The sequence below is a fragment of the Magallana gigas genome, chromosome 10 (assembly GCF_963853765.1).
Source record: "Magallana gigas chromosome 10, xbMagGiga1.1, whole genome shotgun sequence".
In the NCBI taxonomy this organism is placed as follows: Eukaryota; Metazoa; Mollusca; class Bivalvia; order Ostreida; family Ostreidae; genus Magallana; species Magallana gigas.
Genome location: NC_088862.1, coordinates 21,544,835 through 21,566,561, shown reverse-complemented (window position 1 = coordinate 21,566,561; position 21,727 = coordinate 21,544,835). Strand labels below are relative to the sequence as shown.

Genomic DNA, 21,727 nt, shown 5'->3' with positions numbered 1-21,727 from the left:
TGATTTTAAAATCCACATAAATGTAATGCATGCTTTTTTTTTAAGTTAACTCCCTCCCAAGCGAGATAATCCACATTTGGATGAATTCTTTTACAATTTAAAGATGAATTATAACAAATACATGGAGGAAGACAGCTATATTGTTTGCACAGTGTTTGCTTGAACTGAATACTGTAAATTCCTTATATTACGCGAGTACTTAATTCCGCGATCCCGCTGGTTTGTACCAAATCGCGAGAATATAAAATCGCGAACGTTGAACTTTTCTCCTTCTTTCTTATAGTTTTCAACTCTTAGAAAATAATGGCGAGATTTTAAAATCCGCGAAGGATGCTTCTCGCGATTTTACGCGGATATTAATTCCTCGCGTTTAATTAGGAATATACAGTATATACAATTACTTCGTCTATATAATATACATCATGCATGTTGGAACAGACAATTACTGGGCACATTAGATTTCTATTGGTAAATAAACAATTACCAACATACAAAGTAATAGTTCAAAAAATTTAGAAACAACACTAACCATTTATCGGTCGTATTTCTGTCAAAACACTCGTTTTTCCTACACGCATCAAGATACTTAAAGTATTCTTGCCATAAAACGAAAGCTTCATTCCTCGCGTCACATTCGATATCAAATATTTTATATCGTTCACCATTAAATAGTCCTGGTCCCTTGAGTTTGTGGAGAAATTAGTTTTATGCACTTCCTTGATTGTCAAAGTGTAGTCATGGTCTGAAGAAACAATCCATGAACACAAATGCGTCACTTCCGGGAATTCTGGGTAGAATGGCGTACTGATATATTCTGTAGTGTTTGAAACTCTTAGACGACTTCCACATTCTTCAAAAGACAAAAACATATATCTTTACAACACGTATATTGTCTAAAAGTAGTTGTCCACAGATCAGGAAAAGCATATTTTGTTTCATGCAAAAAAGCTTTTGCATTTATACACGAACTATTTTTTAATTATGAAGTATATAAAGAAAAATATTTTATCATGCATTAGGATTAATTAGGCACTGCCTCTCCTTATTGGTGAATAAAAAAAACATAAAATTTGAATAATTATCAATGTATTTGTAACTTCTGATTTCATTATTTAATTACTTTTAAAATAAAACTGAATAATTTGTTTCACACCATCCATAACTTGTACCTTTATTAACTTTTTAACAAATTGAATTACCTGAATAAGAATACATGTGATTGGTTTCTTTGCTGTCTTCAGTCTCACCAATGGCAGAAATCCATACTTCATACAAACTGCCCGGGTATGACCGAGTGTTTATAAAAGCCGCATTTTCATTGGCTGAAACAATAATGACACTGACCAAAGGCCTATCAGCGTGTTTATAGCTCACTCTGTATCCTCTCACAGGACCTGGATTTACCAATGGTTCAGTCCATTTCACTAGAAGTCCATACTGCGTTTTTGATATTGATGGATTTGTAGGTTTGCTAGATGGTGGGTCTTTAAGAATGAATAAAAAAAGAACGAAACAATTTTCAAAAGCGTAATCAATGTATGGAAGTGTTTACAGAAAAAAAACCTGATGGATTGATACAAAATGACGACCATGGTCAAGGGAGTAGGTGGTTAGTGGGGGTTTTGTTCTGTAAAAATATTGAAATACATCAAAATTATACATTCAATAAATTTTCAGATCTACTAAATTTTGAATAGAAAATAATCAAAAGGAGTTCGTTTTATCAAAGACATAATTATAGTTATCCAAATAGAATTTTATATGTAATTTCTTTGTTTGTTGCAAGTGCTTTCAAAATCAGAAGTAAAAATAAATTGTAACGGTTTCCTCATTGGCAACATAAATACATGAACTTACATAACGCTGTTATAGTTCCAGAAAAACCCGTGCCGGAATTACTGTCATCAGTGACGAAAGCAATGACTGCTTTGCTGTTCCGGATTACAAACGATCCGGTCCGGTTTCCACAGTACTTCTGGTTTGCAGAAAACTCCACGTAATCCTTTTGACACATTATGGAGTTTTCTACATCCATTTTTATAAAATTGATCTGAAATAAACGTGATAGCATTTACGTTCCAGAGCACTTACATTTTGTCAGAAGCTTTGACCTGAAATGTGCATTTTTATTACTTAACACGACATACATCAAAATTATTTTTGAGGAAGGGAATCATTTTACAAAGGAAAATATATAAGGAAGGTAATTATAAATTTACCTTATACCACAGAGATTGATTATTCAGTATGGTCCACTTGCAGTAAACATTGGACAGGTAGTTTCCAGACAATTCAGGCGATGAGAAAGTTAGGCTTTGATTATGGTGTAAAAATGTAGTATATCCACACACTAAATAGACAGAAAACATTTAGACAGAGCTATAAATTTTAGCTCGGGTATGAAATAATAAATAAAGTTTACGGTACCCAGTTCACAGAACATAAATGCACCAGTCGGTTTGAAACAAAAATCGAATGAAAATGTGTTAGGATATAGCATTGAAACTATAAACTGCTAAAATCTTATTTAATTTTACTGTAATTTCATAATCAACAGCTACAGTCATTTAAGTTGTGTCATAAGCTATTAAATTCCCTTTATCGACAAATACATGTATATATGGTTGTTAAATGAGTAAAACTCGCATTCAAATAACCCAACGTGTTTGGATGATAGTCTGAATAGATTATACATTTTTACAACTCTCAAAATTCGTTGTACACGGGTGCCCTTCTTTCTAATTCTCGGGCCATTCCTTCAAACATACAAAAATAGGAGTGGTGCTCTGCCGGTGAGGCCCGTAATATTATGATTTATTCAATTATTTATGAGTAGAAATACGTCAATGTTATGACCTTGACTTCAATCATAACAAGATAAATATATATGTTTTGACGTGCTTTAACGTCCTTCGACTATTAATATATCTTCTCACCTGCTCGAATTATCTTTACACCTGATGGTGTCCCCTCGCCCCCCTCCGTCAGATAAGATAGCCTTAAAGCAAACAGCTGACCAAGGTGAGAGCGCGTGTTGATGACGTAATGGGTGGTGTTTACGTGAATGGGCTTGACGTGATAAGCAACCTCCGGTACAATTCTGTAAGTGTTCACGTATCTTAGCAATCGTTTTGACCCTGAATACGGTTGCCATGATACGTTTATGAACCCCTGCTCGCTATGGAGTTGAAAATTTTCTCCAAAAGGTGGTGGTGAATCTTTTAAAAGAAGGAAAGTTAAGTAAATGAGATGAAATTTTAATTTATTTACGTACGTATTTGTTTCCACTATCTTACAATAGTGTTCTGGTGTATAATTGTTCCGCTCATACACAATTTAATGAAACTGAAAAGTGTGTAGTACTGAAAGCCATATCCTTCAATCATCTTTAAGTCACATTCAGTTAGAGGACCATCTATTACGTTTCAGTAAAATTTCATTGGCTTTTTTGTAAACATTAAGGCACCTTCAGTAACGTTACCTTTTAGTAAACAATTAGTCGTGTTTTAGTAATGATTTAGTCACCTTTCAGTTAGCTATGTTACAGTGATGATTCTGTCACATTTGATAAAGATTTGGTAGATTAAATGTTATTGTTACCCATAAAATTACAAATTACCCAGAAGATTTGCATTGAAATTCTAAGTTAGGTTATTTTGACTATAAACTATTAATTAAAAGAGAATATATATCATTTTTTTAAATTAAAGATTTAAATGGTTTTTTTTTATACAGAGCTTTTAATCTTAAGGAGATAAATTTGGTTTTAAAACATCCAGCTCTCTTACATGTAACTAAATCTAATACTCTATAAACTTACCCACGGCTTTGATTGACAGATTGAAGCCCCGCCCACCTATCTCATTGGTCGTGTTAAAGGTAATGAGTGTGCTGTTATTCTGAAGTAGATATTCCTTCTTTTTTGGAGATCTAGAACAAATGTTTTTGTCATCAATATGTAAACATGTTGATCGACAGCCTATTGGGTTATAACAAAAATTTAGGTCGTGAATCTGCACTTTGAGATAGCTTTCATAATCTGTGTTTATTTTCCATGAACAGTTGGAGAAAGGTTGAAGGTGGTTAGGATATCCGTCTGAGAAAATATTCGTCTCGTTGCCACTGCTAATAAAAACTTCAAGGTGACATTCTGAAAAAGAAGCACAACTTGATACGTGTAAGGCCTTTAACTGTCTCATTGTTCATAATGATATGTTATTATGCTATCGACTTTTTTTATTTGGGTTATGAATAGACAAAATTGCCTTTTACTTCTTATTTTGCATGATATGGTGAAAGTTTACGATTTGTTACGCACAACAAACTACATATACTACGTTTAGCTAAACACCGTCATATCCAATATAACAAGTACCTGACGTTAAATTCACGTAGTCCGTTTTTTCACTTTCCCAAAAGAGAGTCTCGGAAAAAATTCTAATCTGGTACAGTTGTCCTCTATGCATGCTGGTATCTAATGTGTAGGGCGTATCACTACAGTTTCTTTTTATTGTACTGGGTACAGCGGAAGGATACACAGCGTATTCGATCACGCAAAGCAGGTCATCATACTCCGGTCCACTCCAGTCCCAGGTCAAAGTCATTGAGTTACCATGGGATACGGCTGTTAGATTTGCGGGGGATGGTATTTCTGGAACAACTTATAGAGAACGATAAATTATGTATTAAAAAAAAAATCAAAACCCATTGTCATTTTTTTTTTCATTTTGTAATTATTAAAGTCGCCCTTTTATTGATTGTTACTTTCAAATAGCTGTGAAAAGATATCAAATCAAACGCATGCAGCAAAATGGCGATTATAAAACTGTAATATGTAAACATTGGCAGATGAACTTTACTATGACTATATGTTTACGTCAAACATAAGCAATATACCTTAACCAAAGACACCCTAAGAAAACATCAAAACATTGACGCTTATACCGTATATCCGGTATTTTTCGTGATGATCTTTTTTCGCGATTTTTTTTAAATCGCAAATAATTGAATACGCAGTAAATATATCCTGTATCATTTTCAATAAGAAACTGTTTAAAGCGTAATAAAAAATAACTGACGCAATTTAAAAATGTAACAGATTTTGACACGCAAAAAAAGCGGATAAATACGGTACATTATATGATATATTTTGCACTGCATAAAGAGTTTTACATCTTCTTTACAAGCTAAAGGTTTCCAACTATTACTGTACTACAAAACAAGATTTCTTGTGATGTCTTGCTTAGTAACCAATCAGATCCTTCTCCCGAGTTGTTGTTTTTTCGGCGTATTTGCCACGGTACGAATTATAAACAATAGCTAGCTCTGATGACTTCTCAACAGAAGTATTTTTATATAATTAGAGAAAGATATATCCGAGTCTTACCTTCAACAAGTAAAGAAGATGGTTCCCCTGGTCGAAGAGAAGAGAATGTCAAAAATACGGAGTCGTCTGTTACGAGTAAGCTCTTGTTTTCCCTCGTCTTGGAACAGAGTTTATCCTTAAAGTCCATTTGAAACGACGTCAAACAGTTGTTTCCAAGCTCCAAAGCTGACATCTTGAACCAAGTATTTTGAGTGGATTTTGTTATGTTCCACGAGCATCGCATGCCAGCGTGATATGACAGAGGAAACTCGGGTGATTGTATGACGTAAGTTTGATTCAAATCAAGCTGTGTTTGTTTCTGACAAACTAAACAAAGTATGTCACATTTGAAGTTTGAAATTTTTGACTGATAATTTTTAATAGAAATTGTTTGAGATAAACAATGTAAATATTCAATAATCACCTATAGACATGAAATACTCGAATCAGTTGGAAGAATTTTCATTTAAGGATTTTCAATACAATTGTTGAAATTACATTGTAAATGATGCAAATTCTTCAAAACTTCAAACGTTTAAATAACCTTTATTTACAATTTGTTTATTGCATGTGTGTATGATTTTATGTAATTAATTGCGGATTGGCAATTTTTCTATTTTTGAGTCCGGTAAAACTTAGTGTATTATGTAACTTCCGCCCATCATCTCTGTGCACATGGTTTGACGAGAATGATGAACGAATTGTAACGTTTAGTGACTTGGTCAGGAGAACAAGGTATTTTACAATTATATGCATATGTACTTATGCCTACTTTAAAGTTAACGTCTTTGATCTTGTTTATATACATAAATTATATTTAATGTGGACATAACGATTACTCTGTATTGAGAGCATTTACGTACAAGTATTGCTAGGGTGGATTTATACATGGCGCCATTTTGACCCGTGCGTAGTAAAACGTTACTTTGATAATAATTGGCCCTTTATTAGTATTTTGTATCAATATTTCAATACTGTATTTTGATCAAATAGTTTTCATTTTCTTCCTAAATTGCTACTGGTGGAATTATTTGTTGCACCCTTAAATTATTGTGTAATTAGTAACTAAGAGTTATTCCCCTTTGTACAGTAAAGTAAGGTAAAGCGCCAGGTTTGTTTACATGTTTCGGTGAAATATCTACATAATATTTTCTTTGCTACCAGAAATGATTTTGATTATTTACTTACATTGATTAGTGAATAAAATTAATGTATGGTTGTTATGTAATTACTAATAAATGTTGTATTGTTTACAGTTCCTACGTTGAAGAACCAACAGTAAATAAAACTCTTCATCAGTATTAAAGACTTGAATCATTTGAATGGCCAAGCCAGCTACATACATTTAAAAAAGGCAAAAAGCAATTTCAATCATATTTTTCAATGATTAGTTACAATGGACCATTTCACTATAACTTTGGTACTGTCTTCTCATAGGAAAAATAAACATAGTTTTGCGATAAACTTGTTGGAATACTATAATGTATATTTTGGTATCTAGATAACTATCTCACTTTGTCCTGCATAGAAGTAGTACGCTACCGCAATTATCGCGTAAGAGCGTAACAGCCGCCAAATGAATCCCCGAATCGTAACTACTCGACCATTTCCGTAACCAAAAAAATAAACCTCGTATGTGTATCGATATATTGGTATCCGGGTCTTTTTATCGGTTACGGAAAAGGTCGAGAATGATCCGAATGATATCCCCCCCTTCCGGTATTTACTTTGTCCTATATCACCTGATGGTTCATAGGTATATTACCTGCATTAATGTACCTGGTGGTCAGGATTGTCCCGTTCTGGATGAGACTTATAATGTAAAACCCCGGATGTTCGTCCGTATCGATGATTAATCTGGTCTGGTTTTGATCCATGTCGAATGCCGATCTGTATCCGGTACCCATTATCTGATTCAATATAGATACTTTGCATTATTTTTTATCGATTCAGCATTCTCTAGTAGTTGGCTAAAGATTTAATCTTCAATCGTGCTTTTTTTTGTAGAATTATATGCTAACTCCCGTATGTGCATTCTACTTTAATATTTGTCTCGTATTGCATGTATTTGTTTTAAAATTTTCTTGATAACGCTTTTAATGCGTCAAAAGACCAAATCATATACAAAAATGGAGCAAAGGTTACACAATTAATTATCTTTAAGCGCTAAATGGTTTCAGCCTCTTCATAATAAAATGCTGTTCATACATGTAGTGCAGAATGTGTCATTATAGGCTTAATACTTTAATACATGCATAATGTGTGATGTTGCGGTAGTGTTTACCTGACTTTCAATGGTAAGAACGGACTGATGTGGCGACAGTACAACTTCTATAAAACCGGGATGACTCCTCGTAAGCATATGGATATCTGAAAAAACAGGAATCCTTATCGAACACGATCCAATCTTCATTGAGGGTAGTAATGTGCGAGTATTTTGCATTATGTTTTTCAATCTTGATATAACTGAGATTTTACTAACGTACACTGAGGAGATGTGCGGTATGTTTTTCGATGAATTCAGTAATTGTAGTTCTATGAATAAAATAACATCAGAGGGTACAAAATGTGCTAACAATTCAAAATAGTGGTAAATATTTTAAAGGTAAACGGGGCTTCTACATGTATCTGTGAGTCGACCCTTATGAGGAGTTGTCCTGATGATGAATCGGATAGATCATCTAAATAGAATATAAAACGAAACCATTGGCCAACAATTACGTACTAAATGGTTTTTAAAAAGCTTTCAAAAGTAGTTTTAATAATTAATAAAAAAGCAGGTGTCTAAAATTATTTACTCTTTTCAGGTTTTTAGAAGTAATTCGGAATACATTCAATAAAGGAATTTTTTAAAGTTTACTTTAAATGCTTTCTCGAAACTAGTTTTACAAATTTCTGGCTTACGAGTAATCGCTTTTTTGTGTATTATCAAGACGAAGTGAGTGCTATATTCGAAATTTTATCATTATTTCATCATATTAATATTAAATGCATAACTGTGACATAATTCAATTTATTTTAATTGTAGTATTACGTTATATTATTTTATATCAATAATTTTACGTAATGTGTTACATCGTATTGAAACAATTAAAGTCACGCTGGTGGCAAAGAGCAACATTAGCGTGTCTTTTTTTTTTAATTTGTTTATTTATTTTGCGTTGACAGGCGGAGGTAATGGTCGTACGTCAGTTATAGCCTCATCAATCGGATATCAATTTTGGATAAAACAAAATGGAAAAAAATCAGACCTTTTTTTCAACAGCACTGTGCCAAATAATTATCATACCAGTTCGATGGAAGATTTTTGAACCTGTCGTGTGTTCAATTTCCAAAATATTAATATAAGAAATCATTGTCTAGAGAGTGTGCAAGCACTTTTGTTGTTAGAGTATTCTCATTTGATATATTTGTTATATAAACAAATGTAAGGACAACGGTTGTTCCTACAAAAAATTAATTTTCTGGTGCATTGTTTAGACCTTTTATAATTTTCAGCCGAAATTGACTCCTTCGAGCTGCCTTGCAATAAAAAACAAGAATATGCATAAGAATATTTTATGGATACAGTACGCGGAGTTAACACAAGTTGAAAAAAATAAAAGATATTAGTCAAAGTTTACATATAAATACGGAACCCTATACGGACAAGTAAAAACTGTTTTAAACTTTGTGCTTTTGTGTTTACAGTGGGTTTATTAATTTAAACCAATTTTGTAAATTTTGTTGTTGAGTTGATTCACGAAATATAATTTAGGAATGAGGAATCATTCTTTGAGTATTATGAGGTGATAATTTTGGTAAGGGCGTATTCAAATCCAATAGAACTCGAAGGGCTTAATCGCAATTTGTACACTTAAAAGCAACATTTTAAAACCACTATTTTTTTCACGTACTTCACGGCGCAGCCAATACCGTTTTTCGGTTATGTTTTAAGACACGCCAATTTCGTGTCGCTCATCTTTTATGATAGACTTTAAAATTGATTCGTAATGTTATCACAGACAAAGACAGTTAAAAATGTAAACGTTGTTCATTAAAGTGCTATTTCGAATTACATTATTGAATTGAATGGTCATTGTCCGCGAATTTACGTACCCTCGAAAATATAATTTTCACCTATTATCCACGAAAAGTGATTCTTATAATTATACAAATATGGACGAAGCACAGTATTTGAACAAGGAATGCCATAATCAATTTAACTGTATTGACTCTCTGTCCGTCTGTGAATAAAAAAGAAACTTCTAATTCTTACCTGTTTGTGATGCTAATAATCCGCCTAAAACTGAAAAACTGCCTATAAAAAGAAGCACGGAGAAGAGGTGCATATTTACACGTGTATATCAATCGTGTGTGGTCAAAGAAATAACACACTTTTGTCAGTATACATGTACATGCAGGCAGGTGGAATAATAAGCATTGATACAACAACCTGTAATGCTTTGATAAGAATAGGTTATACGGAGCTAAATTGAACAATTGATCGTTTTTAGACGGTGGCTATAAATAGCCACGGTCTATTGCTACCGTCCTGACCGGAAGAGTATTTCTCACGGGGACCCTAGCGGATAAGGAACGATAAGTATGTTAGGTATGCAGTGTTACACGCAATGTTTTATCTATGTGTCGATTTCAGTATGAGAACTTATATTAATCTTATCAGATATTTTAAGCATTATAGCTGCTAATTATTTTGTACATATATTTAAATAATTTATGAAATTGTGTTTTATTTTAAATGAGCCGTAACTTAATTACGCGGTATCGATAATTTATGCACCAACTGCCAGTTGTGACGTTAAACTCTGTATCAGGGCTGCATAAACTACATCACTGCGATAATTTGCTAGGAGATCTCACAATAATCGCTTCTTGTTTTTTTATGATGTAAACAATTGTCAGAACCACACTATTTAAACAAGTTTGCCATTTCATATTTCAGCAATTTTTCAACGCATTAATTTTAGTTGAGGCAGAATATTTATTTTGTTGTAGCTTATACCTAAGAATTCACAACAGATACTGACAATGAATATTACATAAATTACATTTTATTGAACTTCAACCGATCAATGGCACACTTTCTTCTACAAGTGTGCATGTGTTTTCAAACATACAAAAAACTTGAAATTTACGATACAAATGTGTTTAATTTTGGACAGACCAGTGATTTACCTTATTTTGTAACCCACTCTCTCTATAGGAACAATAATTTTATTACAGAAACCTCAATATTCATCAGACAATATTTACTACTGAATTTGACGCTTTACTTGCTGCTGACTTTCTCTCAAACACGCTAATCGATCGACATCGGATTGTAAAATTCACGTGCAAATCGAGTCGCCATTTTACAATTTTACATGTATAAACAAACCCCATTTTACGATGTTTGAAAGATTTTCAGTTCAGATTTTTTGTAAGGGATTAAAGACATATGATGTAAAACGTCTTATGGATTTCACGGCGTGTCAGCTCGTGTATCTCTAAATAAATTGGTAGTGAGCAAATGGAAATAATCTACTAAAGTCGAAGATAAAATATTGATTGACTCTTCTGTTTCACGATGACGTGCATTCCAAAAGCAATACCAGTTTTATCAAACAGGTTCTTGTAAAACATCCCGTTTTCTTTACACCTAAATGCATTAACTGACTTTGAGGACAAAAGCAAGTGTGATGGTCCACGAGACTGCAACTTTTTCCCCGTGAAGAAATTGAGGGAATATGCTGTCGAGAGGGACAATAAACATACAACATGTATGCTCAAATAATTCGTAAAAACCTGATAAGTATTTTATCCATTTATTATATCCAATCCACACTTTTCAAAAGTTGTTCCCCTTTACGGGGTCAACCCAAAGGTCAAAAGGGAAAAAACCAAAATTCCCCTTCTTTATACAATCAAATATTTGGGCGTACTGTGATGAAATCGCTTTGGATTTGATTTATTCATTCAATATGTGGTGGCAACCCACATATTTAATGAGTCATTCTGGGGCAATCAAAATACATACATGTAGTACATGTATTACCGAAAACGGAGTTTTAATGTCAACTGATATAGATACAAACATATAGATACTAACATATAGATACAAACATATGGATACAAACTTCTATACTACAAAGGCTACTGTGATAAATCTATGGGTTTTTCCCAAAAGATTACGATAAAGAGACACAACATTTGTAAAGTGTGGATTGTGATCACAACTACGATTTCCACAGAATTATCCATGTAGGAAACTCACGACCAGTTGTGCGAGTAAGCGCTAAGTATTAGTACATGTATGAGATACTAACTTTGGATTTTCGACAACAATAATTATCATACATGTAATATGCCACTTTCAAACGGCGCCACCGTCTAACAGTACTTTCAGTACTTTGATTTTTCATTTCCAACGATATGAGGAAATTTTCACCTCTACAAATGTAAGCTTATCTGTTTTCTCAGGGGGACATAAGATATGCCTTGATCGGTGACATGGGTAAAGTTATCAATAAAATAACAAAAATATTTTCTAGCGTATGTTTTGAGGAGAAAAATTAAGCCACATTCGCAAACCAGATAAATCCATCGGGATTTTAGAGCAGACCAGTGGACTTTGGCGTGACCATCGGACTTACTTTGAACGTCTTACATATATCCAATGGCATTGACAACGTTAAAGCGTTATATGACTAGTATACTATGTTTTAACATATATGTTTAGAAGAAAATACAACACACAAATCATAGAAATATCCATTTTAATAAATCAACTATTATGTAAATCCCGAAACTGTCAATCAAGCGACAGGTGGACCCCCTGTCTTGGAGTTCTGTCCACATCCGACCGATTTCGGTGGGACTGTAGTGGTGGCCTGTTATTTGGTTTCGAAAGTGGCTTCCACACGGAGCTACGTCACGGTAGCCACATGTGAATTCTGGGTGCGATTTTGCGAGGGCCCCGATATGCTTCCTGCACATGCCCGTTATGTAAACATCCTCGAACACAAACTGGGGAACTTCCTTCGTAGCTTGGTAGAGTTTGGATATAATATCTCCGGAGATTACGTAAGCCGGTCCAGAGACGTAAACTGGGTACTCGCTTTTGCTGTATTGTTCCCAGGAAACCCGCCATTTTGAGAATGGATATCGACGCGGTTTTGAATGCTCGTATTTGCACCCTACGATTGAATTTGTTTGTGCATGGTTACTAAGAAAGTTTAAAAGTCTGGGAAGATTTAAAAACATGTCATCATCTATTTTAAGAAAGTAGCGAGCTCGGGAACAGTACGACACGATCCAACTCAACATAGCCACGGATTTCTGAGTAAGATTTTCGTAGAATTCGGGAATATCTTTAATGACCAAATCATGATGGATGCGATTCTCTTTTAGCACCAGTTCCTGTAGAAACGGCTGCTCAGACCTTCCTACGATGAACCTAACCACAACGTTTGGTCGAACTTTTGAGACGTCGCCCCAGGTTCTCCTAATGACGTTTCTTTGTTCAAAGTTTGTAATGGCGCTGGGTATCATTATGAACAAAAACACATTTTCCCCATTTTCAACACAGGCAAGCGAATTATCAGGCTGGGGATGAACAACATCTGCATCGATGTAGATCTTCATACGTCCATGATTATTTTCCATTGTCTTGTCATTTTGCCTTCTGAAAGGGGTGCAGAAAATATAAATCAACACCAGTACACACAGAATCCGGATGATATTCTTGTTACTCTTTTTCATTTTCTGGTAAATATGCGACTGTCTTTGAAATAACAAAACAGACTGCGACTTACAAAATGAAATATGTATCGGTTGGTTATTTTAGTGCACAATACATGATTTCGACTTCCTATTTACAACACCGGGAAATTGGACATAATTAGCACTCATTTTGTGGTAAAGGGTTATTTAACAACATCCGGTAAAACATACACAATACATCAAGTGGATGAAGTGAAATACGGCCCCCAGGAAATTGATTAAAAGAAAAAAAATTGAGAATTTTAATTTTGCATATACTTTACCTTTGATGTATATGTTTCCTTAATATATATATAATCCCATTTTCTATCAAAGATAAAAACTAATCACATGGACATCAATCCCATGTAAGTCTTTTAGCTTCACATCACATTTGAAAATCTTTAAGGTGACTCCCCAGTTAACACAACAACGTTTTAAAAACGTTTTTAAAAACGTTGTAGAAATGTTACCAAAACATTTTTAAAAACGTTATTACAACGTGAATCTGTGTGGTTTTTCTTACGTTATAATAACATTTTCTAAAAACATTTCTAAGAAATGTTTACAAAACATTTTTAAAAACGCTATTACAACGTAAATCTGTGTGGTTTTTGTTACGTTATGATAACATTTTCTTAAAACATTTCTAAGAAATGTTTACAAAACGTTTGAAAGAAACATTTTCTAAACATTGCTTGTTATCATTAAGGGATCATTTTCATTTCCCTCTGAAACTTCCTTTCTACTTTTCAAACCTAAGGTTTTTAATACAATAGTTTTAAATATGAAGGACATGAGTCTTAAACATTTTCATATACACAACAAAACAACATCATTTAAAATTTTCCAACTGTATTATCACAGAACTATACTTCACAAAATTAACGATATAAATCCACAGTATAATCCATTGCCATTAGATATCAAGACTTCACAGCATCCCAATAGTCACAGTTTCACAATTGTCTGAAAAAGTTTTCACACATTTCGATCTTTGGGAGTTGATTTTTGATCAACTCTTCTATGCAGTTACTCTTGCAAAGCGAAACTGAAACAGTGTTTGGACCTAAGCACAAATCAACACCGCTGACAAGACTTAGTTCTTGAAAATAATCGATAAATTCGATGTAATGTACGCTAAAGCATTTTTAAAAAGGAAACTTATTTATAAATACCTTGAAAATAGTCAGATTTTAAATAGTACGAACAATTTAGAAATTTTTTGCAGTCGTATGTATTCCTACGCCAGAGTTCACTACAGTCTCGTTCAGCCATGGGCTGTCTCCGTACATCCCCGACAAGCAGAGAACATTGTGCCGGATAATTATGCCAGTGCCAAGGTGGCATTTTTGCACCCGCTTAAGATGCAGTTTCGGAAAAAACCATGTATACCAAATGGAAGACCATTGTCTAGAGAGTATATAACCACTATTGTTTTTAGTGTGTTTCACCTGACAGGTGAGATATTTACCTTTGAAAATTAATATCCCATCGGAAAATGATAATTCCCATAGGAGAATTGACTCTCCTACAGGAAATATTGACAATCCTATAGGATTTTTTAAAAGTCCTGTAGGAATTATATTTCCTATAGGAGAATGGTAATTCCTGTAGGAATTTGATTCAGACATGTAGTTTTCCTATAGGATATTAAGTTTTCCTACCGGATTTTATCAAATCCTATCGGAATTGAAATTCCTATAGGAAGTTCTTGTATTCCGATAGGAAATTTCAAATTACCTATAGGAATATTGATTTTCCTATGGGAAAAATTATTTTCCTATAGGAATTTATTTTTGAAAGGTAAATATCTTCCCTGACAGGTGAGATACACTGATAACAAAGGTGGTTGTTAACTCTTTAAGCAATGGTCTATCATATGGCATATTTGAATTTTTCGATACATGCAGCTTAAGCGGGTGCAAAAATGCCACCTTGGCACTGGCATAATTATCCGGCACAGTGTTAGAGAGTCAGTCTAAACTAGTATTTAGAGGTCGCATCATCAAGCTATCACGTGACCTGGTATATGTATCCCTTACTTGTCGGAGATTAACGGAGACAGCCGAGCATATGGTTGAACGGACTAGAGTTCATTATTGATTGGATCCATACAATTTTTGAAAAATTTCGAATACCGATACATAGTTTGATTGAATCGATTCCATTTTTAAATATTACACAACATGATTCATAAGAGGTTTTCTCAATATTCTTGTCGGAAAAGTCCGAGAATTCATATTTTAAAAATGTGCGTATTTCAAATACAGATTATATACTACTTGCCAAGCAAAATAACATGTCGTTGATTTTAAGGTAAATAATAATCGATAAAATCAACTCCAGTCAATACTTCAGTACTTTGATTATAGTTGCAACAGATGTGTTTCACTGAATTTCTTAGCCCTGAAACAAAAAAAATCTGGTCAGTGGAATCTATACTACTATATTAAAATAATAGACTCGAAATTTTGAGCTTTAATACCGAGAAATCGAAAGACCACAAATCCGGAAATCGTCTGAATTTTTCGGATTTTACAATCTTGCGCATGCGCATTACATTCATGCTAAATCACGGGATGCTCTTTAGTTTATGTTTCCACAATATCACATTTGCATGGATAAACTAAAAAACGATACATGTAATACAAATACGTGTAAATTTTCATTTTGTAATTCTTGGCAGTTGTTTTTTCCTGCAGCTATATACATATGATCCGAATAGAGAGCTCTAGACATTGCCTGGTTTGATTTTCCTATTATAAATTGGGACTATAGTTTGTCGATCCCATAATATTCATACAGCACATTTGGACGATTTTTTAAAAAATACAAATACCTGTAAAAGATGCAATTAAAATAGATTAAACGGGAAATATCCAACAAAACTTCATTGACACATTATCATTTTTTAATCGGAAAAATCACAGGATCGAAAACAGATTTCTTACGGAGATTTATAATGGCAAATGTTGACATGTTTTCTCCAGTTGTAAGTTACTCAGAAGACCTTGCACAGTTTTTCAAGTTATCAACCGGGTCCGTTGAAATTCAAAACACCGTACACTTCTTTATTTACAGCCGTGTATTGAAATCAGCTGATAAGCCAGAAGAGGACGTTTTTAATCAAGAATAATGAGAATTGTGAATGCTTCTGAAAGGGAATCGCTTGAACCCCGAGGTATATATGAATATCGAGTGAAATAATTATTCTTGAATAAATAATCTTATATTGCTTATCTTTCCAAAAAATTAAAAAATTACATTAAGTATATCGTTTTTAGCATGATTAACAAATTTATGAAGTAAATAACATTAGATAAGATTTTCCGTTTTCCGTTCCGTTCCGCATTTTAGCAACACCCACATGTAGAGAGTCTGATTTTTTTAAATATTTGTTTTAGGTAATTTTGGGTAACGAATGTATAAATTAGACTAAAAATATGTCATAGAAGGATAATTTTATGAAAACAATAACAATAAAGTCCCGGGGGTCTATAATCTGGGGGTGGGGGGGGTCGATCCTGTCCTTAAGCACATGTGAGTCACATTATAAATTGATGAGAGAGAGAGAGAGAGAGAGAGAGAGAGAGAGAAAGATTTTCCATGCAATGCAATATGTAGTCTATATCAATTTTTTCAGGAATTATCTAACATAAATCAGACTGTTTACTTATAAATTAAGACATTTTGCCCAAAAAAAACACTAAAAAACTACGAAATGCCTGCACCAGAGTAGATGCTTACACCTTTGGTATTTCAACACGTGTGAGTCGATGTCCGTAAACTATAATTGAATTTTACCTGATAAAAAGTTATTGAAAGTCAAATTCTAAAAGCTAATTTTATTTTAGATAAACCAGCCCGAAATAGAGAGTAAGGTGGTTGAACTGCTTTGGTGGATCCAAGACTGTTCGATTTTGCATCAAAATATATTCTTGCAATGAAATAGTATTAATTGATTACCTGAAGAGTGAACATATTTACTAGGAACTTATTTAGGGTATATACATATAGAAATTCAGATCTGGCAAATGTTGAATAAATAAAGTGAGTCAATTCATTTCTTGAATGCATTATGCACCAACTGCTTGGTTAAAAATAAAAAAGGAAATTTTTTTAGCTCCATCAAAAAGCAAAAAAATGCCATGCACATAAATTCCTACAAGAAACATAGTATTATATAACATAGAGTGTTAATTTTCCGCGCATGTGCGGAATATTATCTAGTTGATTACTTGTATGAAAAAGAGAGAGAGAGAGAGAGAGAGAGAGAGAGAGAGAGAGAGAGAGAGAGAGAAATAACTCTATATATACATTAAATAAATTATTCAATTTTTCTCAGACCTCGGTACTTTTCTAATATTTTTGTGACCAAGTTTGAGCATAGGAAATTTTCAACGAGGCTGACTTAAAAAAATTCATGTATTTTTTGTAAGATGTATGTTTTGAATATATTGTAAATAAAAATGAAGTAAAATTCGCTTTACGTACATTCAGGCTTCATTTTCGCCAGTCTCAGATTAAATTTTTAGGGGTAAAATCTTAAGCAAAGGCGAGTAAAATTTTAATCCCAGACTAGTGCAAATGTTCATACATTTATATTAGAAGGAGTTGCTGAGATGTTCATATATTTATATTGGAAGGAGTTGCTGAGATGTTCAAATATTTATATTGATTTGATGAGATGAGTGATGTGGCCCAATGGCCTTTCTCCTTTGCCATAAATTGTCTATTCCTAATTTCACCTAAAAGTGGGCTTTATATGGTGTTCATAATAATGTGTAACGTGTATACTTTGACATTACCAACTGAAGACTTCGTCAATAAACATGTGTAACTCTTAGATTGTTTAGAGTTTAGAGTCACTGTCCCACATTTTTTGAGTTGTAGATTGTGATGAAATGTTTAGTTAGAGACAAAGTACTAGATTTTAAGACTTGTTTGGTGAATCCACCTGTGCCTAATGTAGGTTTTTCTACAAATATTGATCAGATACTAGCATTGTGCGGTTGGTAATTTAAACCACTATATTATCCAATTAATGCATGAATTATTTAATTCGTACCATTAAACCCAATTCTTTTTTAAATTAATGAAACCTTAGCTACAATCGTTATTAATTCTTATTGAATATTAATGTACAAAACAAGCGTGATTGTCGTCTGGAAAATCATATATTTTTTTCTATTTTCTGTAACGAAAATAAAATTATCTCAGTTAAATTAAAAAAAAAAAGGAAAAATTAAGATACGACTTTGGGTTAAACTTTTATCACAGAAAATCTTGTCGTTAATAATTTGTCAGATAATCTAAAGCGAAACAAGATATAGTTTTTATTATTGCTATTACATTGTTTTTCAGATACGGGCATATATACGATTGGTAAGCATCTAAACCGAAAGTAGACATTCGATAAAAAAAACCAGGTTAGTTTTTAGTATTGCTATTATTAGGCTGGAAATTTTCAGATACAGGTAAACGATCGGTAAACAAGAACAAAGGTGTATATGACTGTGTGATACATGGAAATGGTAAATAATTTCTGTTGAATATTATAAAAGAAACATGAGATAATTGGACATAAGTTCAAATCACGGAATGTCTGACAATTGCCGTGTGTCTGAGGCCCTGTACGTGGGTCTGTGTCGTTATATAGGGACACCGACAGACGTGACCGTTAGGAGGGAGGTGGCGGACATGGAGGAGATGATAAAGAAACCTGTACAAATATATAATGGTATGCGATATATGACTAGTGGTAGTTATAGGGAAGGTTTTAGAGTTGAATCTTCTGACTTGGACAGGATGCTCTGGTCTACCAATCATAAAGTAATAACTGACCTATCACAGTCCAGTGCTTATGATCTGCCAAAACATTCAATTATTCTCATGGAGGACACTGAAACACCACCGGGGTTTGTCAGACTACAACTTCTGACGTCACCACGAGATAGATTCATTGAATCGTCAGTTGTTCCATTTAATGACGGCATGTACATGTCATGTGTGAGGTGGAGACAAAGATTGTTGACGATGGTTAGTGGAAAGAAAACATTTAACAATGCAAAAACCCATGGACCTTGTGCAAACGGTTTCATTGATGTTATAGATATTGACTTTGCTCTTTGTTTTCATTGTTCCCACTGGTCACGGTTAACCTGTTATTGGAGAAAAAGATGCATTCTGCATAACTGGCCTCAAAACCACGTGTTTAATGATATTCTTAGGAATGGTTGTCATTTTGTGCCCATTGGACTTAAAATAGCAGGCGATGAAAATGAACTTGATTGGAGATTATCGTTTTCCCAGGCAGAACAAAAACTGGTGTATTCTATGAATCATACGCAATTTCTGTGTTACGGACTATTGAAAATATTTCTAAAGGAAGTCATCAATTTTAAAATAGAAGAACCACTCCTGTGTTCATATTTTGTGAAGACAACGATGTTCTGGCTGATACAAATAGGAAATATTACATGGTGTCCAAATAACTTATTGGATTGTTTCTGGAAATGTTTTAAATATTTGTTACAATGCGTTCATCGTGGTGTGTTTCCAAACTTTTTTGTCCCTCAAAACAACATGTTTGCCAGTAAATTGTCGACAGTTAGAGGGGAACGCACACGAAAGTGTCTGTTAGAACAGCTTAACATGTATTACGAAATGGGCGTGGCCTGTTTGTTACAAACTTCGACTGTCCGAAAAATGATTGAACCAGTTATATGTAACAGTCTTGTCAGAAAAGAACCACTTCTAAGTCATATGAAGAATGCCGCTGATACAGATGCTTGTATCAGACAAGAGATAGAAACTAAAAGTTTTGCAGAAGATAACATACAGAAAAATTATCTAATTTTGAGGTTCATACTAATTGTGTCAAATCAGTCGCTTACAGAATATGAGAAATTAACATTACAGTACTGTACTGCAGATGTTTTAGTTGCAACAGCATTCATAAATCTCAGTACTAGTAGTTTATCAAGTAATACAAACAAGAAAGTCTACAGATCAGATATACTTAATATTAACTTGTTGAAGCTCGCAGGTAGAGTGGGTGATGTGTCTTGTTTGTTGAATCTTGCTATGTTTTACTACAGAACATGTAGATATAGAGAGGCGCTTCATGTTACAGCTCTGGTTAAATCAAGACTCACTCAGCCCTATATCATGTACATGTATGACACAGTAGACCGAGAAAGGAACAATGAATGTGTGGCTGGTTGGTCTCTGTCTAAACGTATGAAGAAAGCTTGGGTATACGATGTATATCTTCATAAAGAGTTTTATTACATTATGGAACTGGTTTTAGAACAAAGAGCAGGTAAAGATAACGGTGTTGATGACTTGTATATTTCTCCCTACGTAATGACAGACATGTTAAGCGTGTTAAGTAACTACAAACTAGGTAACCGGTCCCAGTGTCTACAGTCACTGACAGACCTACAGACACTGCTGCTCTATGATGACGGGAGATATGTAGATTTAGAATCAAGAGACATCTCATGGCAGATACTGGGGATCTGTCAGCACGTTGTGGGGGACCTACACGGGGCGTTACAATCTTATCAACAGTCACTGAGACAGGAACCATACCACAAAATACAGATTGCCACACAATATCGAATAGCATTAGTTTTGAATAAATTTGCAAGAAGTGAAACTGAACGCAACAAAATATTTCATAATATTCGTTAAAAAAATTGCATAAAGAAGACTGTTAAGTATAAAAGTAAGGAAAACTTGTGATGCATGCGAGAGACACGAAAACACGCAGATTTACCAGGTTTGATATACACTGTATAATATCACGATTTCCAGGACTTTGTTATTGTAATTTTTTCAAAAGACAATTACTTGGACTTGGTCCCACACGTTAATGATTCAAAAATGTAAGACTTAGTGGAAGTCTTCGATAAAAAAAAAAAACCACCTTTTCATTTCACCATTTATTATAATTTTTGTTTACTGTAACATGCACCTGTACTATTTTGTACAAAATGTGTGAAAGTGATGAAATTTAATCAAACAGAAAGAAAGATAGATAGATAGATAGATAGATAGATAGATAGATAGATAGATAGATAGATAGATAGATAGATAGATAGATAGATAGATAGATAGATAGATTGTTTGATTGATTTGCACAGACCACTGTTCAGGATAAAGATGAAAATTATCTGGACTATGGTTTACATTCTTGGCGGGAAATACTCTCGACAACAAGGCTCTCATGAACCTTGCTTGCGAATAGAAATTGGTTTACAGAGTTTAAAGGAAGTCGAATGAAGTGTCATATCAAGCGTTATATTTTTTACTTTTTAAGTTAAACATCTTCTTTTACAGTACATTGTTGTTGCTTTGAAAATAAGATAATGATTTTATTTTTACGTCTTTTTATTACATGTATATCAATTCTCATGCCATATCCTCTATGTATATCTTGCATGCTTATTGTATGTCAACGTTGATTAAATTTAGATCTATCACAAATAAAATAGCTACAGGGCAATCATGTCATCTGCGTGTGGAATTCAGCTGTTGTATTTAAAAACATATTTTAATTTTGCATTTGTTTCTGTAGATTTTGTAACTATAGTTAATAAATTAGTGTTT

General features: G+C 33.6%; 2 protein-coding genes across 2 annotated transcripts; both read right to left on the bottom strand.

Moving 5' to 3' along the window:
- Positions 1 to 407: 407 nt before the first annotated feature.
- Positions 408 to 9,760, bottom strand: LOC105341120 (uncharacterized). The gene is made up of 11 exons (XM_011447474.4): positions 9,624 to 9,760; positions 7,650 to 7,735; positions 7,131 to 7,275; positions 5,387 to 5,692; positions 4,376 to 4,660; positions 3,821 to 4,150; positions 2,937 to 3,218; positions 2,220 to 2,350; positions 1,858 to 2,050; positions 1,200 to 1,484; positions 408 to 850 (listed from the first exon to the last, which is right to left on the bottom strand). The coding sequence occupies exons 1-11, from the start codon at positions 9,694 to 9,696 to the stop codon at positions 525 to 527; spliced, it is 2,442 nt and encodes an 813-aa protein (XP_011445776.3). The 5' UTR covers positions 9,697 to 9,760; the 3' UTR covers positions 408 to 524.
- Positions 9,761 to 12,091: 2,331 nt separating this feature from the next.
- Positions 12,092 to 13,231, bottom strand: LOC136272142 (beta-1,3-galactosyltransferase 1-like). Its single transcript, XM_066073223.1, has one exon. The coding sequence runs from the start codon at positions 13,106 to 13,108 to the stop codon at positions 12,107 to 12,109; it is 1,002 nt and encodes a 333-aa protein (XP_065929295.1). The 5' UTR covers positions 13,109 to 13,231; the 3' UTR covers positions 12,092 to 12,106.
- Between the last annotated feature and the right edge of the window lie 8,496 nt (positions 13,232 to 21,727).